The 24,251-nt window shown below is 44.1% G+C and overlaps 3 protein-coding genes across 4 annotated transcripts; 2 read left to right on the forward strand and 1 right to left on the reverse strand.

The window, feature by feature from the left end:
- Positions 1 to 288: 288 nt before the first annotated feature.
- On the forward strand, positions 289 to 1,192 carry mRpS34 (mitochondrial ribosomal protein S34). Its single transcript, XM_065452357.2, has one exon. It carries the CDS (start codon positions 513 to 515, stop codon positions 1,074 to 1,076), a length of 564 nt encoding a protein of 187 aa, XP_065308429.1. The 5' UTR covers positions 289 to 512; the 3' UTR covers positions 1,077 to 1,192.
- Positions 1,193 to 5,095: 3,903 nt separating this feature from the next.
- Positions 5,096 to 10,002, reverse strand: LOC135918697 (uncharacterized). The gene is made up of 8 exons (XM_065452358.2): positions 9,609 to 10,002; positions 9,446 to 9,519; positions 8,286 to 8,313; positions 8,141 to 8,202; positions 7,328 to 7,355; positions 7,174 to 7,235; positions 6,365 to 6,392; positions 5,096 to 5,359 (listed from the first exon to the last, which is right to left on the reverse strand). The coding sequence occupies exons 1-8, from the start codon at positions 9,649 to 9,651 to the stop codon at positions 5,184 to 5,186; spliced, it is 501 nt and encodes a 166-aa protein (XP_065308430.1). The 5' UTR covers positions 9,652 to 10,002; the 3' UTR covers positions 5,096 to 5,183.
- A 156-nt stretch (positions 10,003 to 10,158) lies between these two features.
- Positions 10,159 to 21,661, forward strand: mRpL46 (mitochondrial ribosomal protein L46). Of its 2 annotated transcripts, none has more exons than XM_065452353.1 (6): positions 10,159 to 10,306; positions 13,403 to 13,592; positions 14,760 to 14,881; positions 15,750 to 15,892; positions 19,273 to 19,404; positions 21,338 to 21,661. In XM_065452353.1, exons 1-6 carry the CDS (start codon positions 10,210 to 10,212, stop codon positions 21,620 to 21,622), a joined length of 969 nt encoding a protein of 322 aa, XP_065308425.1. In that variant the 5' UTR covers positions 10,159 to 10,209; the 3' UTR covers positions 21,623 to 21,661. The 2 variants fall into 2 exon arrangements, with proteins under 2 accessions (XP_065308425.1, XP_065308426.1); XM_065452354.2 differs by having other exon boundaries at positions 10,225 to 10,306; positions 13,390 to 13,592.
- Positions 21,662 to 24,251: the final 2,590 nt, after the last annotated feature.

Genomic DNA, 24,251 nt, shown 5'->3' on the forward strand with positions numbered 1-24,251 from the left:
TTTATGGTTCAGAAGACAAATATGAGCTTGTAGCCCTTCCTTCCTTGTCGAATGCCGTACTTAGAAAAAGCGTTACGTGGCTCTGGCAGCCCGCGGGTAGCCAGAAGTGGAAAATCGAAGAAGCCCAATAGAGAGCAAGCGCGTGTCACCGAAACCGAAACTAAGTTTCAGTTAAAATATTTGTTTAGGAAGCTTTGTATTTTAACAAAGCTGACGTCTCATATTTTATGCTTAGCTTGTGTAACATACTTACGCAAACTTTGAGAACAAACGTAACAGGCGAGAGGGGCAGAGAAAAATCGGCCATCAGCAGTCGATCCGAGATTCGACTTTATCCGAGAAACATGGCGCCTTTCATGCGGTGAGCGTGCTTGATTTGCGCCTGATGCTCGTTATCATCGTCGAGAGCGGTCAGTGTTATTCTTTCCAAGCTCTCGTCTCCAGCACAACGTGTAAGTCAGTTCGCTACCTCTCGCAGTCGCGATTTGGTGAAAAGTCCGCCGCGTTTCGCCATGCCTCGCATCAAGTACATTGGCTATCCGTCCCCGTACGTCGGCAAGCACTTGCTCTGGCTACTGGGCAACCTCAAGAACTTCGGCGTCGGACGCGTCGTCACGCGCACCGGTTTCGAGCGCTACCCGGAGCCGTCGTACTACGTGATCACGAAGGTCGTGCCGTACATGGACGACGCCAACCAGTACGGCGACGTGTGGGCCGAAACCGTGTACCGCGGCCGCCGCATCGGGGTCGTTCAGCTCGAGTCGCCTCAGGTGCCCGACTACAAGTTGGTGCCCAAGAGCGAAGAAGGCCGACTCCTGTCGCTTCCGGTCGCGGACCCCGTGCCCAAGGTCCTGCCCCGCTACCTCAAGATGCCGCCGTTGATGCGCATAGTCGCCGAGCGAGACCTTAAGGCTAAGGGTATCGGCGACGCGGAGCCAAAGTTGCAGGCCGTCTACACCAGCTCCTACTTGATGACCTATCGCATCGCGGAGGAAGGGGAAGCGCCGGACGTCGAACACACCGACATGAGGGATTACATCGCCGAAAAGTTTCGACAGGGCATAAAGGAAATTTAGGACCTCCATTACTTTTTGCCCCCCTCATCCGGTGCCGTGTTTTGAAGGGAACATCATGTGGCGCCCCTGTATATAAACGCGTAGATATATGTTGAAATTACAAAGCCTAGACGAGACCTTGTGTGCGTGCGTTCTCATTCAAGTGTTTAGAGATGCACTTTACGAAAGCCGCCTCCGCGGCGGTGCTAGTATTCTACAGGACTTGGTAGCTAAACTATGGCGTTTACACAGTGTTTTTAAACACGCAAGGTAACTGATCAGGCTCTCGACCAGATCTTTCAGAGCCTGCGTGCCCGCGCCTTGGAGCGCATATTGTGTTTTGCAAAGGAGAAGCAAGCACTGACTTGGAATGGCACCTCAGCAGAATGTGCCTTGGAAGCATTCATGTATTGTGTGTGTCATGCTATATGTACAGATAAACTAGAAGGGAGGTCCAAGTTGTGTTGAGCCTGAAGTGAAACGTGGTAAAAGAAGAAAGCACTGTCAGTGGTGCTCAATAGTAGTGGATGAGAGGACAATGATATTAGTCGGATGTCTCCGATAGATTGGGTAAGAGAAAAATCTAGGCAAGCACGTGAAATTTACGTGCAACGGTTAGTGGAGCCTGCTACTGAAGGCCTCTATGTATTACTTTGAAGTGGTGGGCGGTCTAACTGAAAACAAAAAACAAGTGGACTTAGAAAGAACATGTGATGCACGTAACTGATCAACCTGTACTATATATACAAAAGAATAAGAGAAGCAAGGCATTGTTTGAGGCAGAAAAATTTTGTGGGGCCGCAACATTCATATGGGGACAGATTACCAGTGAAGTTGTTTTAGGCTGCACTCATGGGGTGCATAGATTATGAAATCATGCATATTTTTCCTACGGCACCACACTACGCCGACACCAGCACCGCTGCTGTCACCACACCTCCCATGCATCTGTCCCAACCGCTGCGGCAGCCGTGCCAGCAGCTCCGACGCGTATGACGTTACAACCACAGAAGCCTAGGCAACGTGCACAGGCGCCGTCGCCACACTCTTTCCCTATATATATATATATATATATATTATATATATATATGTACATATATACATATATAGAAAGGGTTTCTCTTACAATTCCCAATTTATGTGGTTCCAAGATATTAAACTTATTTTTGGAAGTTGGCGGAGTGTTTGAAGCCTGCTGCACCTCAACTGTGGGTCAACCCGGTATTTTACTATCTCCAGGATCGTCCCATGCGTTCCTGTCAACGCACCGTGATATGGATGCAAGCCGATCAGGGTACCCACCCTAGCTGGAAATGCATGCCCCGTATTGCACTATCTCTGGGATCGGTGCCCACATTCCTGTTGCCTATACGGACCTAAGCCAGCCAGAGTACCCCTTAGGGAATGCATGTCCGGTACTTCCCTATCTCCGAGATCGGCGCACACATTCCTGTTGCCACTACAGATGTAAGCTGGCCTGGATACCCCCTGGGAATGCATGTCCGGTATTTCACTATAGGCCTCGTGCACTGCAGCTTCAAGCCGCGCACGTAGCGCCCTCTGTCGCGGGTGACGGCGATTATAGGTTGGGGGTGAATGCGAAGTGGACGCGTTGACAACGTAGGGGAGCATGGCGCCTCGTCGCGTGGTTGTGAAAACCGGGTCCAGGAAAGGCAATTCGCCGTATTGCTGCGTTTATGGCTGTCACAACAGCTACAGGAACACTGCTGGAAAATTGCCGCCGATCAAATTCTACCGTTTTCCTTGGAAATCGTATGAGACTGAAAGAAGACAGAGGTGGATCGCAGCTGTCCGCCGAGCAAGGTAAACATCTCTTACTATCGATTAATGCCAGTATAATGTTGCACATTGGGCTTCTTGGTATATCATGATGGAGGCAAAGTAGTTGCGCATCAAAAACAGAACAAAAGAACACAGACAACACACACCAAAGCGCCAAATGTGGGTGTCGTCTGTGTTCTTTAGACCTGTTTCTGATGGGCTGCGCCTTTTGCCTTTAAAATGCCAGTCTGTGCGCCTTATGTATTCAGACACGTTATCTTCTTGCTTTCTAACAGCTCAGAGGGAGATCTGTGGCAACGGAAAAGGAATGAAACGCGAATATGCAGTGCTCACTTCGTGGGAAACGAGAGAAGCAACATCGCTCAGCACCCAGCGTACATTCCAACAATGGAAGAAAACATGTCTCAGTTAAAACAAGTCACATGTATTTAAAATTAGAAGTGTATGTTAATAAAAAATCAAACCTCCTTACGGCAGCCTGGCCCTTGGTGATTTCGGCAATCTCTAATATTTGATCAATGTTTTTTTGACGAATTGTTTGTAGAAATCTTTTTCAGGGATAGACATCTTTGAGACCATGTTTTCACTTTTCAGAATAAAAGGAGAGGTCGAAGTGACCCTTAGCGCACTGCGTATGCTGCCCGCCTTATCTAGTTTTTTTTTTAGCAACTCTCGGTCGAAGCTGTCGTCTGCTAGATGTGCCGTCGACGGCACCTGGATCATGTCCCTGCGCTCCTCAAGCTCCTTAATGGCACAATCTACACCTGTAAACTGCGAGAAAAGAGCTGCAGGGTTCACCATCTGCAGAATTGGTTTTGGCGAAGGTCGACTTGCAAAATTGATTGCGTCAATCAGCGGCAAAGTCGCATCACACACACAAAAAAAAGTAAAAAACGAACTTCCCGTACGGGAAAAGACTTCCTTGATTGATTTTTTGACATCGACGTTGGGACGCGATGATGGTTTCTTCCATGCGCATGGAACATCCGTGCACGATGTATATTCGTATTCATTTGCGAATATCGCCATGGCCGCGGCGTGCTTGCACCAGCCTCCGCAGCCAGCTTTGCATGTACAGCTTGCGTGCAAAATATTTCTGCAATTTTCTGACAACTAAAAAAAGAAAGAAAAATGAAGTGGTTAGCGATATTGAGGCACTTATTTTTTTTTTTTTTTTTGACGAAAGGATTGGTTCACCTCAAGACGCACATCGTAGTCCACGCTTTTCATCAGGGCGACACATTTGCCGACGATATCCGACGGGCCCCTTGCGTTCACCGATTCTTCTCTTACTGCGTAAACGTGCCTGCTATAGTATGACCTCGCACCCATGCGTAAGCAGCTCTTCTTGAAGTAGCCATCGATATTTTCTATCGTTAGAAAGCCGCAAAACAACACACGCCGATCACTCGTCAACGCCATCTCCACCCATAGCGCAGTGCGCGGCGCGGCCGTAAACAGTAGTGCCCCCAACCTGAAATCTCCGAGGATGGGCGCATGTGGCGCTGCATGTACCGGTACAGTGGCGCCGCGTAACCAGAGCTCGAGGCCTATTTCCGGGATCGGCACACACATTTCTGTCGCCCATACGGATGTAAGCCAGCCAAGGCACACCCCTGGGAACGGACGTCCGGCATTTCACTATCTCTGGGATTGATGCACACAATCCTGTCGCTTATACAGACGTAAGCCGGCCAGGGCACCCGCCTGGGAACGCATGCGGGGGATGCATATGGGTGCCAGAAGCTAACAGCTTCACTCTAAGAAATGGGGACAGAGGGGTGAGCAGTTATATTCAGGGGTAGAGGGTACATGCAAGATGGGGCAAATTGCAGGCACATGTAAGAAAGGGAATTAGCCGCATTTTTTAATATATGTGCACCTGCTCTTTGTGCCCATCGTGGCAAAACTTTGGCATTGTGCTTAGTTCTAAAAGAAGAAAATAATTATGAACTCTGAAATAAGCTGGCCAATGTTGCTGTAAATATAAAAGATTAGTATTAACAGCCCATTAGTTCAAGTACCTTGAAGTTTCATTTGTGGAGAAGTTTTATTTGGAGGGAAAGAGCAGGGAAATGGGATGGGCGCTTTATGGGGAACATACTTACATTCATGTGAATTATGCAACATAGTTGACTTCGCACTGAGGCAATATTTTGCTAGTATTGCCACAGTGGTAGCACAAGGACAGCCACAAGTCGACAGCATTGGAGCAACATCAATGGAGACCATGGTGATTAAGTAGGACGTCATTTATTTTAACAGCTCAATACTACTTGTAAATACTACCGACATCTGTACACGTATATTACAGGTGACAATAGGTCACGAAAGTAGCGCGGCCACCAGCGCCGATATGAACAGGGTCAGCCAGAAGTTGACCTTGAGAAGCGGGCTGCTGCTATCCTGCTGGTGGCTGTCGTGCGTCGGCGAGTGGGTTTGCCCGGGCGTGACAGGAACGCTATGTGTAGTGCTCTGCACCCTGTCTGGCACATTTAGTCCTGTTGGGCATAAAAAATACATTAAAAAAAATAAACTGCCATGTTTAAAGAAATACTGACATGAGGTTTTATACTTTCCAACTTTATAAACATAAAAAATTGCCAAAATTCTAGACAACATCAGGAGGTGGGATAGAGGGAAAGAATAGCGCTCTTTTTCTTTCGTGGTTGTCCTGAGACACCTTTTTGTTGAATATGTGAGCACCTTTTAACGATTATTTACCTCTAGCACCCTTGGCTGTGCGTCAGAGCAGTGGGAGAAAAGGCGAAAAAAAGAACTTCACAAATTTTGCTCCGTGTCAAGATCATTTCGATGACAGCAGTGGGCCTGGCATTTCAAGACGACTTTGATATAAAAGTAAAATATGTTTCTTAACCTTTACACTTGCTGAGCTTGCAAGAAGCATGTGGCAGTTACTTGAACTAAAAAAACATATAGGTCAGTGCTTGTTTAAAGAGACACTAACGAGAGAAATAAGATGAGCTGAACTGCATTAGTAAATTATCCTTCTACAGTACCAAAAAGGCCACTCTTGCTATGAGATGAGGTTTGATAAACCGGAATCAAGATGAGTGACGAAGGACTGGTGGGGATGCCACCTTGGAATTTCCTGCACAATCTTGTATTTTGATGGTGTTTGCTCAGTCCCAGTTAATTTGTTCATCGGTGCTCAGTCTCCCTGGAAATCTTCACAGTCTTCAACTCTGCCACGATATATTATATGCTGCAATATTACTGATAGCTATGACCTTCGCAGAGAGCCTCAATGTGACCTCACTCGAAGTCGGGCCAGCAGCACATTCAGTCCGAGTGTTCTCAACTAGAAGAGGCGCAGCCACTCTGCTGTCACCAATGTTGGATATGTTGCTTCCAAGCTATCTTGTAATTGATGATGTGATAATTGATAACCATGCTAACATCAGCGTAGACATTAAAATGACAGCATTTCACGGGTAGCAATAAACAGCTGTAGTTCAGAGAGAGATATATATACACATACATACCCTGCTCGCCATCTGACAGCTCACGTTTCTGAAACAAATAATCAATTCATTAGAATGTTACATGCAACGCATACTGAACATCCTAGCCTGCTCTCGATTGATCTACTGCAGCCGAACGCGAAGATATTACTCTGTCCGAAACGGCACACTCAAACGTTTGCATGAAGCAGACGGCAAACATTGAGGGTGAAACAAATAAAATATACCTGCAGCTGCGGGCTTTAGGAATGTGCCCCATGTACACATCGCATGCTACTGTTTAGGAGCTAAACTTTAGGCATTCAATCCCAGCTATCTGTCAATTTTATGAATGGCACATGTAACTATTTTTGTTAGTTGCTTCGTATACATTGATACCCTTGCTGCTTAGCAGATGCTGTTATGAGCGCCATGTTTACACAGGGGTGTTGCACGTTATCAGATGGCACCATCAAGGGTGCTGGTAATAAGACTGCATTATCGATTGGTATCTTTGCGACAGTAGGAGGTGCACCAGTTGCTGCTAAACAATGAGCACGTACTGCACTACGCATGATACGACGTGCGGCAACACCCGGCATGTGATGCACCCATATTGGCTTGCACTTCTAAAAGCACTCTTCTTTTTTCGTTTTGGCAACAAAGTGGCATTTTTTATGGCCACACGTAGATCGAGTAAGAGAAGATTTCACATTCCCAAAGACACAACTGACTCGATCGCTTCTACACACACCGCTATACTGGCATGTCGTACGTACTTAAAGACACAAGGCGATCAAAAGCAATTCAGAGCAGTGCCGAATCAAGACAATCGGTCAACAAATACGAACCTCTTCAGCGCACCCGCTGGAAGTGCAGTCCGCCGGATCCAGTCGCCGCTCCGAGAGCCATGCTAACATAAGCGTAGACATTCAAACAATAGCATTTCATAGGCAGTAATAAATATAAATAGCTGCAGTTCAGAGAGATATACTATATACATACCCTTCTCGCCAGCCGACAGCTCGTGTTTCTGAAACACAAATGATCAATTCATTAGAACTTTAGATGCAATGCATGTTCAACATCCTAGTCTGCTCCCTATCGATCTACTGCTGCCAAACACGAGGATATTACTCTGTGCAAAACAGCGTGATCAAGTGTGTGCATATAGAAGATGACAAACGTTGAAAGTGAAAAAATAAAATAAACCTGCAGCTGCTGATGTCGGGGGTGTGCCCCAAGTACATGTCACATGCTGCTGTCTAGGGGTGAAATTTTATGCCTTCAATCCCACCAATCCATCAATTTTATGGTTGCATGTGTCGATGATTCATTCAAGCTATATTTGTTAGTTGCTCGGTTTCCGCTGATACCTTTGCTGTTTAGCAGACGCTCTTATGAGCGCAATGCTTACACAGGGGTGTTACACGTTAACAGATGGCACGATCAAGGGTGCTCGTAATAAGACTGCTTTTTGGTTGTTATCTCAGCGACAGTAGGAGGTGTGCCTGTTGCCGCTAAATGGGCATGTAGTGCACTATGCGCGATACGAAATGCAACACGCAGCATGTGATACATCCATACGTCCTGGCTCACACATCTAAAAGCACTCTTCTTTTTCATTTTGGCAACAAAGCAACATTTTTCATGACACACATAGATCGAGTAACTGAAGATTTGACATTCTCAAGGACACGACTGACTTGCTTCAACACACACCGTTATATGGGCATGTCCTACGTACTTACAGATACAAGCAATCAAAAGCAGTTCAAAACAGTGCCAAATCAACACAATCAATCAGCAAATACGAACCTTTTCGGCGCACCCGCTGGAAGGGCAGTCCGCCTTATCTTGCCGCCGCTCCGAGAGCCATGCTAACATCAGTGTAGACATTCAAACAACAGCATTTCACAGGCAATAATAAGTAGCTGTAATTCAGAGAGAGATGTATACATACCTTGCTCGCCAGCCGACAGATCACTTTTCTGAAACAAATGATCAATTCATTAGAACTTTACATGCAACGCATTTTGGTCATCCTAGCCTGCTCCCGATCGATCTACTGCTGCCGAACACGAAGATATCGTACAGACTCGTGTAAGAGCCGCACCCCAAACATTGGCAGCACAAAATTTCGAAAAATATATTTTCTATCGGAGAAGCAACCGCGTTCGGTGCCCCGATGATGCGCGCACGCATCGGCGAATTTTCGCGCGCTGTGTACTTCGCATGCCGCTACTATATCGCGTGAACTGCGCGTTGACCACCTCTGATGCAATGGTACATCCGGGGTGTGCAGTAGTCGCCGGCTGTGCAAGCACCATACTGACCAAAAGGTTCGGTCCTGTTTAAGAGCCGCACCTCGTCAAAATGGTGGAAAAAAAACAAAAACAATGTGCGGTCCTTGCAGGAGTCTATACGGTATTACTCTGTGCGAAACGGCGCGCTCAAGTGCGTGTAGGAAGCAGACGACAAATGTCGAAGGTGGAAAAAAAAAACCAAAAACCGAAAAACGCAGCTGCTGGCTTTATGAATATGCACCCACGTACACGTCACATACTACTGTCTATGATCCCAGCTATCGGTCAGTTTTATGGACGTCACGTACAGGTGTCGGTGATTCATGCAAACTACTTTTGCTAGTTGCTCGGTATACGTTGATACTTTGCTGTTTAGCAGACGCTCTTGCGAGCGCAACGTCTACACAGGGGTTCAGACGGCACGATCAAGGGCGCTCGTAATAACTGCATTATCTGACGGTATCTTCGCGACAGTATCTATGTTATCTGATGGCATCTTCGCGCCGGTTGCCGCTAAGCAACGAGCACGTACTGCGCTACGCGCGATACGAGGTGCAGCAAGCCCCGGCGTGTGATACACCCATACGATCGTGGCTTGCGCTTCTACAAGCACTCTTCGTTTTTCGTTTTGACATCAAAGCGACGCGTTTTTTCATGGTCACACGTAGATTGAGTAACGGAAGATTTCACATTCCCAAAGACGCGACTAATTCGCTTCCACACATCGTCAGGCATGTCGTACGTGCCTACAGACAGAAGCGATCAAAAGCAATTCAAAACGCTGCCGAATCAACACGATCAATCAGCAAATACGAACCTTTTCGGCGCACGTCCCGCTGGAAGAGCAGTCCGCCCGATCCCGTCGCCGCTCCGAGTCTGCCAAGCAAACCGCTATGAACCAGAAAACAGAATGACCACGATTGCTCGACTCTGAAAGGTTTAATTAATAGCAGGAAGCTTTCAGCGAGGGTGTAACGTACCGGCTAGGACGAGAACAGACAGAGCGATCGTCGTGGGATTCATCGCATCCGCGCACCAATCGATGAGTCAACCACGCAAGTCAGGGAAGCTCCAGTAAGCTCCCGCTGTGTGAAACACTACCGCAGCAGCGTAGATCGGCGCTCCTAATTGACGTGAAGAATTCATTTCGACGGAGATCACTGCGATCTCGAGAAGTCCGTCGAGGTCGAAACAACGTCGCAGAGAGGCCGATGCATCGCCACACTCGCTCACAGCCTCGCTTCGCACTCCTACTGATCCTACCAGAAGGCGACGCCAGCCTTGGCGACGCCCAAACCCAGCTCAAAGAAGCCGACAGAAAACGAAAATAAGGAAAATTCATCCCAAAGAAACGAAACTAAACACCGTTACGCCACCCAGCGCCGGAGCTGCAACTAATTGTTATCCGTTTTGCCTAAACAGTATCGCACACTTTATTCCTGTAATACAATGTCATTTAAAGTTTTAGTTATTATAAATTATTTATTGATGAAAAAAATTTGTTTGCATTTTTAAAATTTATTTATTATAGTGCATATTATAGCCAGCACGATTCGCAGCCAAAGCTGTTTCGCATTAAACATGGCGCTGCCTAGCGTGATGCTCGTTGCCAGAGCGCCGGGCAGATTATGTAGGAACACGCTTTGCCTTCTGAGGACTGCGTACAGAAACGAATTAGGTACGTAGTGAAAGAGCGCACTCGCGTGCCATCCTTCTAGCGAGGCTATCCAATGACTCGTTTCTTCTATGCTGTTATCATGAAGTCCGTCCTCAAGCGATCACTGATGTTTAACTAACTACAAAACGAAAGTCGCCTGTTATGATGCGTATACGCAGCAAGACAAATGTTTTATGCCGCTTCACAGATGTGATCATGATCTTCGCAGATCATATTTTTGCAGATGTCCATAGACCGAAATATAAACTGTCCTTTTTGTCCGGGTGAGCTCCTTTGGTTTACTGGAGTGCGTGCACGTCTATAATTACGCCATGCAAGAAGGTTATTAAAAAGTATATACTATATCTGAAGTGGCAAGCTCTGTAGCGCATTGAAGAGCTGACGCAGGGGCACACGTACTTTTATGCTAAAACAAAATAAGGTCGTACCGGTTCGATCGCCAGCCCGACTGCTTTCCTTTTCTAATGATATCTTAGAGGTTAAACAGAAACGAGTCGTGCATACCCGACGCAGTGCTGGCATCTAAATGACGCGATGCTTGTTTGAGTAGGCCAGGTAGCAGAACTAACAGGTGACTCGAGCACAACCTCGTCGTCGACTAACTGTTCGCTCTCCGTGCCACGAAGGCGATGCGTGATCCTGGTCGAGGGAAGAATGTTGATGACATATGTATGGGCGCACATACGCACGGCACCTATGTATATAAAAAGAATCCGACAGGGTCCAATGTCACGATGAATGTCGACGTTAATGCGATTGTCAGTGACGCAATGTCGCGACACACTGTATTGACACCGCCGAAATGCGTCTTTTATGAGGCATGCGTGCCGCCGGGTTCCCTTCTCGCGCTTCCCCCTGAATACGCTGCGCCATCTAGCGATGCCGCCCCGAAGTCCGCTCGTGGCGCCTGTGTCAATATAGAAGCTGCATATATATATATATATATATATATATATATATATATATATATATATATATATATATATATATATATATATATATATATACACACCAGGAAAATTTAGAGGACTTTTTTTTTTGTCATAAAACCACGGCACATACCCAGTTACATTTACCTAACAACTCAAGTAGAACCCTGCTCCATCAGCACAGCAGCCCAATGCTTGTACCCATTAGACCTTGAACTACCCAGTGACCCAAGTTTGTGGGAAAGCAGTCAGAGACCCAGGCAGAAAGATAGTCCCCTAAAAGTGCTTGAAGTCCCCAATGAATGCTGATCGCATTAGTACATTTAAGGCTTCTCTGCACTTGTCACAGTAGCACATGCCCATTCTAAGGGAATAACCAAGAAGCGGCATGTGTCCAGCGACCCTAGTTGTATGCTCTGCAAGACGTCAGCTGCCAGCACCCGAAAAGTGGTGAAAAGAGTTAAAATAAGAAAGCTTTGCTTTCTTATTTTAACAGTTCTAGCTGGTAGCTATAATGTCACCTGTTGTTTCACACGGGTGCCATAGTCATCAGTAAAACTTGTCACCAAGTTCACATACAACCTACAAATAAGCTCTGATACACAAAGGTCCAGCAACATTTATACCTTGTGAACTGTGAATCAAAACTTGCAAGGCAAGTGTTGAAACTTTGGCTTCTTGGCGATGAATGGCTCTGGGTAGGGAGCGAAGTAGACGGAAGCAGACACACACAGTGCTGACTCTCTACAATGTTAATTTGAAAATATGGTGCGCAGCATATATATATATACACACATAATCATCCCAGATTGTATATGCTGTGTGCCATTTTTCAAATGCATTTTATTGATAACATATATATATATATAATCTTATTTGATTATGTGTCTATATATACATCTGCTGCACACCCTTTTTCGAATAAACTTTGTTGAGAGTCAGGACTCTGTGTATCTACTTCTCTCCATCTTGTCTACTTTACTCTGTACGTGCGATTGCAGAAAAAAAGTCTTCTGTTTGGCACTACATGTTACGACTTCTTGATATCCCGCATAAACTGAAAAACGTGCATTTTCACTTTAGTAATGCATTTTCCATGCAGAATTAATCTTATAACCTCCTTGACGCCATGTGCTGTTGGTCGCTAACTTCCAAATAATTTTTTTTTAGGTTGCTTGTGACAGTAAGGTTAGCGATTCACTTGCACAGCTTTTGTTCATTGTGTTTTAGCAAACCTTTGATTAGCATAAATATGCTCACCATGGCCCTAAATATAATAAAATAGTCACAGCTTACAACAGCTCTATGTACACAGTTGAAGGACACGCTGTAGGTCATCCTTGCACCTAGAGACAGAAGCAACTCAAAACAGTTGCTCAAAATCAACAGCTAGACTTATTTGCTATCCTTCATTGTTACACTCATTCAGCCATGTTCGCTATCCTTACCCAAATTATGCAAGGCCTTGTCCTTAACATTAGGCAAGCTCTAAGAAGAGGGTGAATTCAGGCAAACGACTATTAATAAAAATGAGCTGTACAGCTGTTGTTTGACTTAACTGAACGTTCTAGGCACATTCCCAGTGACTTATTTCTAACTAACGCTGGTATTAAGGATTAAATACAGAAGGTGTTGAAAAAACGCATTAAAGGAACGCTGAAGAGAAATGCCAAGTCAATTTGGACCGATAAAGTATTGTCCTGTTATCATTAATTTCACTGTTACAGGTTCATTATTAGAAGAGACAATAAAGATTAAAATTTAATTTTATTAATGTTACACTGATGCCTTATACTTTGCACTGAAATTTACTAATTTAACTCAAATATTTTTCCTCTTTAATCCCCCTTTAAGCTGGCAGATTTAAGCCACACCAAAACAGGAATTTCCATTTATCAATGTGCAATCATTTATCAACATGCACCACCAATACAGAAATATCCAGCATCATCTGCAGGAGAAGCGGAAAAGCGCTTAAGACTTGTTAGGAGTTAAGTACGACGAAGGTCGTACCTACCATTTACCTTCACACTACAAATGAAGTGTAAGCTTCTTAACAGTGATGACTAGACGTGAGTGCCACTGCTTTCGTCTAAATGCTCAAAGAGGGCTTAGTTTTGTTAATTCATTTTGAGAACCTAACTAGTAGTGAAGAATTTGTTCGCAGCACTTGCTCGGTCCTGTTCATCAGCGAAAGGTTCCTCGTCTGGTTGGGACTTGGTTGGTGCGGTTGCTCTCGAGCGTAAGCCTGTAATCATGCCGGAGCTGAATGCTCTCGAGAAAAAGTACCTCGAAGCTCTGCGCGCCATTGAAGTGGAGGGAAGCCTACTCAGCGACCATGAGCTGCAGCTTCTCGAGTGCGTAACTATTTCTGCCTACTGCATGCAACTGTGTAGTAATGTGCAGATTTCATCATTTGTTGTGTACTTTAAGGGACACTTTAGACGAGACTTTTGCTTGGGGGTTCCCATCTAAAAAGATGAGAACAAAGAAATTGTTTCGCTCGGCAACCACTGTACCGATTTTGATAGGGTTTGCTGCGTTTTAAGAGAAAAAGAACATCTATAGTTGGTGGTAGCCCAGGTATTCAATACAAGTTGCACCCACAAAACGGACTGCACCTTGCAAATTGTTTTTGATTTGGACAGCATACACATAAGCTTTTTATTCATAGGCTGTCCCCGACTATAGCAACTGTGAAAAGCAGATTTTTTTTTATTTAGGTCACTTTCTTTTGCAGAAGTTGCTAGAAATAACGAAATTTGAAGAAAAAGCTTAAGTACCAAGAACTCCATAGCCCAGTAATAAATAATATCATGACTTTGAAAACTTCTCTTATCGAGACATCCGTAGTGGACAAAATTGGTCCACTCTAAAATATAGTACTAGTTTGTGAGTAGTGCTTCTGGAAAACCCTTGTAAATGTTGTAATGAGTTCATGTAAGCTATAAATTATTACATCAACTTTGTCCACTTTAGGTGCTCTAATGGATGCAGTTTGTACAACTGTGACAACTTTGGTGCAGCGTTACAAATTTGTAAGCGTCCTACTGAAATTCTTTTTTTTTTCCTTACCAAATTTTACGCATTTTTATACAAAATTTCACACCTAAAATCAAAATTCTGCTTCATAGTGTCACTAATCAAGTACAACAAGTTGCATTCCATTTTGTCTAATAGTAGTCTAATAAAAGCATTATAAAAGCATTCCACACTTTACATGTATTAAGAAGCTTTAAGAAATAGTGCACCCAAACATCTTTGTTTACCAAAATCGTTACCCCCTGCTTGCATTCTTTAGTACACTATGTGGTTTGTGCGTGCCTGCAAAACTTGAATGTCCTTATTGCTGGAACTGGAATGCGATGACTCAATGCATTTATGGCAAAGGGAGTTCAAAAAAATCTTAAGCACAGTGGCAATATGGAAGGCATTGGGTTTGCTTTTCTCCGCAGGACAAATCTTTGACTTTTTGTTTTATCAGTGCCTGACTTTTCCTGTCTTCCTCCCTTTCATTCATTCAGGGACAAAAAGAAAAGGCAAGACCCTGAGGAAGGGGTTACCATCAAAGTCCAAACAGCGCAGGACATTGAAGATGAGTGGACCAAGAAGGCCAAAGAGTTCAAGCCTGCCTCACGGTTGACAGGTAAGGTTGCACTGTAAACTTGCCACGAACCGTCCTTGGATTTAGGCATATAATTTCTCAAAAGCTCTGTGAATGGAGAGATCTGTGTCGGACTACTGACTGAATTGGCACTCAATGGCTAACGGCCATATCGAGTGCATTTATGTAGGATTGACTTTCATTGCACAACATCCGCAGATATAGGACTCAATAAATTTTTGAGGGCTTGTACGAAACATTACCTGCCGCATTATGCTGACAAAAATTAGTGTATTGCTTTAAATTGTGCGAGAAATGCAATCATTAAGCCCTGGCAACTTGGGTAAGTTCGTGGTATGTCATTTCTGCTGCTGGAATGCTTGAAATGGAGTAGTTCCTTGGAGTTGCTTTTCATCTCAGTAGCTGCAAAATTAATTTGAGCCATGACTAGTGCAGGTAGGGTCACTGGAACCTTTAGCTTTTATGTGGCTCCTGAGGTAACCACACGTTTCCCAGTGACGGCACTCCACTGAACAACCTTGGAAGTTTTCGGCACGATAAGTACCATAAGGGGCACTGCGTAGTTATGACCATGGGTGTACACAGTAACGCACAAGAGTGATGGGCACGGGGAGGGGGGGCTGAACTCCAAGCTTCAAAGTAGCACAGCACCATCCATCCCCATCTGCCTAATTTCTCGGCATCCTTGCTGTAACTTTAGCTGCATACTCACTAACTGCAGAGTTGCCAGGCGTCTGCTGTTTCCGCAGAAGACCGGAGGCATAACAGCAAGGGACTTAGTAGGGAGAGCAGGTTATTGCCCCCTGCCCTTGCTTCCCGTTTGCATGTGCCTTTGGTTATGGCTATGGTTGGTTGATTGCTCATTGACCAGAGCAAGTTTCCTTTTCAGAGGCTGATTCGAAGGGGGACACGCGGACCACACTGCGCTGCCTCGACCAGGCGCTTCTGCTCGTCGTGAACCAACAGTTGGGCAAGGGCCATCGCTGGATCCTGCCACAGACACTCCATGCTAATGGTGAAACAATGCGACAGGTGATAAGCTTGGTTCTTATAACAAGTCCTTGCTGAACTTGTTGAATAACTACTACAGGGAGATTAGGTACTAACACATGCATAAACAAGAAGATTATTGTTTCATCTGTGCTTCTTGCATGGTCTGCATCTGCATCGGGCTTGTACACGTTATTGAAAAAAGTAACTGATTACAATTGCAGTTGCTTCATTCAAAAATGTATAATTACTGCCCCACGAAAGCAATTGAGGAATTATTAAAAAGTAATAAATTACTTCTACATTACATTTGTCCCAACCTTTATGACTATTGCACAAATACAGTAGATAGAACAGGCTGGCTTGGCTCTTTGAGTGCATCCTCTACAGACCTTCACACGTCATTTATGCACTCCAGCAATTGCACTTAAAAATTTTCAACAGCCATCTTCCCTAATTTTGCTTGTGAGGACATCAGCAGCAATGCTCAAACTTGTTCATTGTGTACACTGGAGGGGAGAGCTATGTTGCAATGTACGTACACCGAACGAGGAAATCAGAGGCTGGGTATTATACAACGACAAATGAAAGAGCGAAGTCTCAGCTCGTTAAACAGGAGCTTTGACATAGTGGCGCTTGTGTTGCACAAAAATGTGAAACTATCGTGAGATGTATAATGTAATGCTGACATAGGTAGCCTTCACACATGCACACACGTAGCTGTGTGTATGGAGGCTCTCTACACCGGCAACATAGGCAGCACGATGCGGCTTTAAGATGAGGAAACAAATGCCATATTTACCCAGATCTAGCATGCACATTTTTTCCGAGAAATGGGTTCAAAAATTGCCTGTGCATTACAATTGAATAGAAAACCAAAACCATGCTTGCGGCATTGGCAACAGGACCGTCAGGGCGGTAAGACGCCGCATCATCGCAATCCCAAGATGGCGACAGAGCATGTTTTTGTGAGAGTTGCTGTAGATTCATTTTGTGCACGACTGTGACCTGGAGCGGTGTTCTCGATCAGTAACTTTCGGAGGTACTATCACTTTTGAGAAATGCGACTTGACTTGGCACCAGATGTGTCAGCGTATACTGCTGCCAGTGTTTTGGGCACTGTGGCAAGATTGCTATCTGTGCACAGTTCTTGAAACATTGTCGGCTGCATCCTTCAACGAGTTCAACACACAGACTTGTGAAAGTGATCATAGCATCTCTAAAAGTGATCACTCAAGAATACTGCCCCTGTGTGCTTGTTACCTGTGGCCAATGAAGTGCAAATGGCTACGACGCACCGCTTTCATTATGAAAACTCAACAAAGAAAAAAACTTTCTGTGAAAGTAAATTTTGCAGATCTCATTTTTTTCTGATTGTGAACATTGGGGGCATGTTATATTTCTCATTTAATAAATCAAAGACATGTTACATTCAGATGCATTTTTATTTTCTGACTTTAAACTCACAAAAATTGGTGTGCATTAGATTTAAGGACATATTAGAATAGGGTAGAAACGGTACTGAGCACCAGGTGTGCCTCTACAAACATGCCCATCCACAAGGTTTCAGTGTGGCATGACTGCAGGTATACTTCAGTTTCTGCCAAATTGAAGTGCCCAAAGCTGTTATAGCCGTGCTCAAAGTGTTACAGCATCTCGCCAGTAAAGTAGCTGGTTACATGTAATTGCACACTGAAAAGAGTAATTGAATTACAGTGAGTATTACCAAGTAAAAGAGGTAATAAATCACTTACAGCTCCACCAAAGAGTTTGATTACTGGTAACTAATTACATGTTATTCATTACGTAGAAGTCTGATGTGCATGAGTGTTCTCACCTGACGTCTGCATAGTAATGAACTTGGCATTCTAAAAACCACCAATGGATGGTGACCTGCTATCATATTTAAACAGCCTGTATGCTGTCTTACTGAAACCTTGTTTTATTATCATTTCATCATTTTGGATCACCTTGTCCCGAAAATTTATTTGCTTTAGGTGCCTGTGAGAGCCTTCCATGCGCTGATGTCATTGACAAAAGAAAAAAAAGTAATGTGGAAATTTTCATTTTCTTTTTTAGGAACAGTTGGGTAGCATAAGCACCTTGGCATTTGTGAGCATAATCCAACATGCTGAATGCTCATGCATTTACAAAAGGCAGACAAACAACTCAAGCTGATAATTTGGAGTGACAATCCTTTGTGGAAACTTGTTTCTTACACTCTTTAGATGTAGCGTACCATCATGTTATAATTGCTAAGTGCACATGAGAATGCTGAACAGTTTGCGTTCTCACTCTTCGGTTTTGTTGAAAACAACTGAATGTGCCAACCATTCGGCTTCTGTGATTAAATTACCAGGTGACTAAAGCAAACCATGATCACTTAGTGCCACCCCAGTTTTAGCGTCACACATTGTCAGTTGTCGCTCTATATTTCAGAGAGATCAGAAGTACGGTCGTAAGCAACATGAGCGTGAATGCCTAATTAATTTTTGAGCAACAATTGCTTTTGATGGAACAATTGCTTTTAACATGGAAAAAGTATCTTTCCTATTGCGCGTTTAGTCTCATTTAACTAAGCTTGAACAGCACGACTGAAACAATGATACACAGAAAAAGAAGCAGGCATTTGTTTCTCTCCGCATCCTTGTTTTAGTTGCACTGTTTGAGCTTAGTTCTAAAGATGAAGCACCTAGCTCTCGCTAAGATGTTGGTAATCTTACTACTCATTGGACACTTTTGTCCAATGTATGAGGCAGAAACTTGGAGGTTAAGAAAGAAGCTGGAGAAGAAGTCAAGGTCCTGGTAACATGCGATGGAACGAAAAATAATATGCATAACGTCCAGAGACAGGAAAACAGTAGTGTGGGTCAGAGAGCAAACGGGGATCGCCGATATTCAGTAAATGGAGCTGGACAGGCTATGTAATGCATAGGGCAAATAATCAATGATGTATTAGTTACAAAGTAGGTGCCAAGGGAAGGGAAGAAGCACAGTCGAGGGCGGCAGAGAACTAGGTGGTCCACTGGAACCAGGAAATTTGCGGGTATAAAAGGGGGGTAGACTCTACAATATAGGCGCAATTGCATATCGCTGGAAGAAACCCTTGTACTGCCGTGGATGTAAATAGGAGACTGAGGATGGGGATGATGAACAGTTCTGTTCACGCCCAGTGTGTTAGCCACTGCAGCTCTTGAAGGCAATTTGATTGTTTACTTTCATATTGCTCAAACTTGTACTTTGAAAATGCAAGGGCATCGTTTGCTCAACTACTATGCTACACTCTCTGACCACTGTATAACCATCCTTTTGCCAGTGGCAAAAGCATCTCAGAGAAAAGTGGTCACTGTAACCTCTTGCAATTTAAACACACTGCACTTTGAAAGTTGACGAAAGTGTAAACCGTTTCTTCTTTCGTGCAGACTGCTGAACGTGCGCTGACTGAAGTCTGCGGGCCAGCTTTGGAGACTTTCTTCCTTGGCAACGCACCTGCAGGTTGCTACAGTTACACGTATCCGCCTGAATTCCAAAAGAATGGCATCCAGGGGGCCAAGGCAAGTGGAATGCAGTCACCCCACTTTCAATACGCCTAGATAGAAGCATGTGAAAGCACAGAAGTAAATCTCGATTGCTTTTCCTCACACTAATGGTTCAGCCGTGATCTGATTTGAGGCACATTCAAGTTGTCAGGAATTATGAGAAACTAACTTTTTATTAACATCTAAGCGCGTGGCTGATGGAGGAAGGTGTTGTCAAGGTGTAAATAAGCTCAGTATTGATAAGAAAGCTTATACGACTCAATGAGGTCCAAGTTTAGGACAATAAAATGAAGTGCACTAGCTCTTTCAAAACCTGGAACTCTTTGTGTGGTCAGTACTCATGGACCAAGCTTGAAAATCAACTTCTGTTTGGTGCCAGTGTAGCTGATTAGTGCTGTGCTGGAATTCGTTAGCATATCCACCGGGCAGTTCTTCCACAGATTTTGCACTGATATCACGTGCCACTTAAATGTGCAGCTTGCAAGACTAGCACCACATATTATAGCTGAATGTATTCAGACATGTGTTCAAAGGGAATTAAACCTTGAAGATATGCCTTGAACAACCTTGAACAGGTGTGCCACCCCACAAATGAACTAGAGAATCAGTATTTTTGCAGGCCCTGGTATTGTTACCCTGTGGTGGACATTCAAAATTCTGTAGGCAAGTCTCTTAGCACTGTACATAAATCCATAAGCACAATGGACTCTTGATTTTGGGTGAAATTGATTAGATCCCACATTCTTTATGGAATTATGTTAGAACATGAAGCTTCTATGCAGTGCTTCAAGCACTGTAGATGACCTAACTTCTCATGACTTGCATGAATTGCTAGCATATACAAAAGAATTGACCCTGCAAACAAGTTCAGTTGTCATGCAAATGGAGTGCTATTCTTCCTATCTCTCATAATTTAGTGTCTACGAACTACGTATGAGCAAATTTCTGAACCCAATAAAATGATGAGAAATCAAGTTAAAAGAAAGCATAACTTATAGCATTCACTATTACTACTTCGCTAAGTAATATGACTGTGTTCCGTAATTGTACTGCAGTTAAAACTCGATCTGACGAAACCCAACTTTACGAAGTTCCTAATCTTAACAATGAAATTTCCATTCCTTGGCGGGTACCCTTAGGGTTCACTGTTATCATCAACCCGAAATAATGAAGCAGACTTGGTCAAACTCAATTTAACAAAGCTTATACTGAAATAAATTAGTAAAAAAAGCGGTATTGTTTTCTGATTTTGACATGAAGGCTTCTACTTCGAGTATGTGCTCTAAAGCTATTGTGTTAAAACATCTAGACACCGTGGTCACATTCTTAGCTTTATTTTGATGAGGCTGCACGTTGTGCCTACGCACGGAAGAGCCGCCTCAGCACCATTTTGGTAGGGGCGGCGGTGGTCACTTTCGTAATATCACAGCTTGTGCGACAAACATAAACATGCCTGGATTAGCGGCATATACCATGCCACAGTAGCTTTTACGTGTCACTACGTTACAATTTCAGATTGTGAAGGACCGAAAAATTCCTTTCTCGATTTTACAAACTTCCCGATTTAATAAAATAATTCAAGCGTGCTCATCAGTTTTCGTTAAATCGAGTTTCAACTGTATATGACTCTGATACAAAGTCACATCATCATCTTGTGAGTGTGCAAACAGCTTCAACTTGAAGTTGACCAGTCACTCACTTTAGAGCATTGTTTTGTGTGTTTGTCCTAATAACCCACAAATCAGCCTAATAACCTATAATTTTATCTGCTTTTACATATTATTCTACTTTGTATAATTCAAACGAAAAATCTGCGCTTCCTAAAGTTTTAAATTAATGTGAGTCAGCTTTAATTTTTGTAACTGAGGTAGGTGTTTTGCAATTTCGCATTTAACGTTTCAGAGATGGCTTTTGGTCAGTTGTATTTGTGTAATTTTCCCCACACTAGGTATTCTTCTTCAAGGCGCAGCTCAAGAAAGGTGCTTTGTCTGTCAGCGACTTGAAGAAGCTAACGAAGGCAGATGACTTTGCCTGGCTCACATACAGAGAGCTCAGTTCTAAGATGCTCCCAAGGTACTGCAAGGCTGTGCAGTCCTTCCTAATGGCCCCCGAAGAAACACCATACCAACACCTGCTTGACAGAGCTTTGTCTTCAATAACACGGCAAAAATCGAGCATCACACCAGAGATACCGCATGAAAGTAAATCCGCCGCAAAGGCTGTAAAAAGCTAAGGAACCTGTTTCACAATAAAGTTGAAGTTAATGTAGCTATTTGGTAGCCAAGCATTGTCATTCTTTTGCTATCGTACAGTTGTGTGGGCATGGCCGTTCAGCTCTGCAGGAGAGCTCACCATCGAAAGCACAACATTAACTAACTGTGCTCTGTTTCAGGCATAGCAGGCAACGCTACGAAGGGGTAGAAAGGCTTCTCCCACTGCTGTTATTAGCGACCAAAAATGTGCGCAACATATAAAAGAAAGTATAGGTACACATAACCTAATTTGATTTGAGTGTGTAAAATTAAGTCTTGTACTTTTATATAGCAAAATATGGTGTTGCAAATACAGTAAGCATCCGATTTTTCAGACTCACTAGGGCTCACAAAAGGGTAAGAAAAAATGAATGCATGCCTTTTACTGCCCCCAAGAGCTCATATCGCTACAGGTCTGTCTGAAATAGATCTGAAAGCCTGCAAGTACACTTATTGGGCGTATAGGTGCTTGTACTGCAACATGATACAGCACGTACGCGGTTGTATAATTAAGGAAGACGTACTGTGTCCCATGACATTTGCTCTCTTTCCACTCTTTGTATGCTTCACTGCAACACAGTCGACGACTGATGATTCAGACTCTATGGGGAACCTAAATGAGTCTGAACTATTGAATGTCCAAAAAAATGAATGTGTCCTAAAAATATTATTTATTTTTAAGGCCCTTGTGCAAGGCAGAAGTGGTCGATTCAGTGCTGCACGCACTTCCGCTTACATGCAGCCAAGTCCACCTGAATTTCTGCCCGTTTTTTGTTGTCTCTGTACGCTGATCCAAGGACTGCAAAGGCTCGAGTCAGATCTGCATGTACAGGCTCTAGAGCACATGGCACATCTTCATCATCCGAGTTAGAGTCGCATTTTGACAGTGGGAAAACTTGCTCAATGGTTTCATCATCGTTCAGTTCGGCACATGATGACGCCGTACTGTCGGCGCCTGCAATGTCTTCAGATGTAATGGCGGCAGGAATCGGCACATCGCAGCCTAGTAGGTAAATCATAATGTCCAGATTTGAGCTCATTGTTGTAGGCGGCAGTTCAAGCTCTTCAGTTGTGGAGCTGGGCTCATTCGGATTGCAACTCTAGACTCGTCCGGAGTCGGACTACGAGGGCATCATTGGTGCCATTTGACACAGACTTTTGATAACTTCATGAAAAAGACTTCTTGGAGCTGGCAGAGTGTGGTCTGGAACGCATACTAAACCAGCAAACAAGCACAGAATGGCGAAACGCTGCCTGGAAGGCTAATTCAGGAAACAAGAGTAGGCCATGCACAGTGGTGCCAGGATGGATGTGATGATCGCAATGTTTATGCGACCTCATAATTCAGGCAAAGCCTGCAAGATTGGCATTTGCAGTTAAATCTCTGAGGTGCAGTGCTGCGACCAAGGCAAGCCCTCAGAGATTACCATCTAGCGTGTAATCTCTGAGGCTATGCTTTATGTCCCTTCAATGTTGCCAGAGGAGATAATGGCGGTAGAGTTGGCGTACGTTACAGCCACGGATGGAGTCTGAATAATCTAATGTAGAGCTGGCAGCTGTCCGAAATATTGGTTGTCTTTACACATGAAGTCTCTGGGGCCATTGGCAGTGCTGCAAAACTGTCCAAATTAGCAAGCATGTTCTGATCATCTGTGTCCGATTTATCGGTCGATGACTGTACACCGCATTTTCTCCATCACAATAAATTGCATTTGTTTCTCTGCATAACACTGTGCAGCTGGCTTTTGGGAACTGGCATTATGCAACGCTTAACCTTTGCTGTGCTCTCCACGCTTTGAAGCCATCGGTGAGGATTAGAAAGGCGGAGTTGGCAACATTGCTGACAGCGGCGATTTCTTTCGATAAAAAACATTACCCTGAACAGCACGAAGCTTGGTAGCGAACGTCGAAGCAGCTAAGCCTAGCAAGGTAGCTAGCCACACGGCCATCAAACGGACATTGTATTTATTTGCCTTGGTTTGTGGTCCGCATTCTCCAGTTTGCACCAGCGCATCGTCTGAAGAAAGTGAGGCTCTTGAGACATTTCATGGTGGGCCGATGGTACATGGAATGCCCTCCCGCATACAACAGTTGCGCGAACCCTCAAGAACAGTAACATTTCTAATGCATTAGATGGAATTGAAAATGACTTTCTGTGGTCGGTAGACAGCGAAAAGGAGATGTTGTCGGACTATGCTAGGGATTAGTTGCCGATATTCATCTGCGTGCATGTCTGTGTGACTTTCTTCTGTAAAATCATTTCAACATGGTACGCGTCGACTCGGGTTGCATTACTTGATATGCGTGGTAGAATTGGCTCCAAGTTATTTTTGGGGATATTTGGATGGTAATATATCTGTGCATTACAATCGGGGGCATGGTAGAATCATGCAAATACGGTAACACTGCAATCTGAACTGAATGTGACTTCGGGAATATGGCCAGAGGCTACATTGCTTGACTGCTATTTACATTACCATCAACAGTCATTGTGAGAGTTGTGCCGCAGTGTATTTGTTCTCTTAGTTTAGACCACCGTGCTTTTGTATTAATGTGATGTAAAAGATATCATAACAACATATAACTTAGTCACATTTAGTTCCTTCTTTC

This window comes from Dermacentor albipictus, chromosome 6 (genome assembly GCF_038994185.2).
Source record: "Dermacentor albipictus isolate Rhodes 1998 colony chromosome 6, USDA_Dalb.pri_finalv2, whole genome shotgun sequence".
Lineage (NCBI taxonomy): Eukaryota > Metazoa > Arthropoda > Arachnida > Ixodida > Ixodidae > Dermacentor > Dermacentor albipictus.

Coding starts and splice junctions, on each gene's coding strand:
- mRpS34 (XM_065452357.2), top strand. CDS start 513: ATGCCTCGCATCAAGTACATTGGCTATCCGTCCCCGTACGTCGGCAAG.
- LOC135918697 (XM_065452358.2), bottom strand. CDS start 9,651: ATGAATCCCACGACGATCGCTCTGTCTGTTCTCGTCCTAGCCG. Junction 7,356..8,140: donor CCAGCGGGTGCGCCGAAAAG/GTTCGTATTTGC, acceptor TTTGTGTTTCAG/AAACACGAGCTGTCGGCTGG. Junction 7,236..7,327: donor GCTGTCGGCTGGCGAGAAGG/GTATGTATATAG, acceptor CGCTTATGTTAG/CATGGCTCTCGGAGCGGCGA.
- mRpL46 (XM_065452353.1), top strand. CDS start 10,210: ATGGCGCTGCCTAGCGTGATGCTCGTTGCCAGAGCGCCGGGCAGATTA. Junction 10,307..13,402: donor TGCGTACAGAAACGAATTAG/GTACGTAGTGAA, acceptor ATTTGTTCGCAG/CACTTGCTCGGTCCTGTTCA. Junction 15,893..19,272: donor ATGGTGAAACAATGCGACAG/GTGATAAGCTTG, acceptor TCTTTCGTGCAG/ACTGCTGAACGTGCGCTGAC.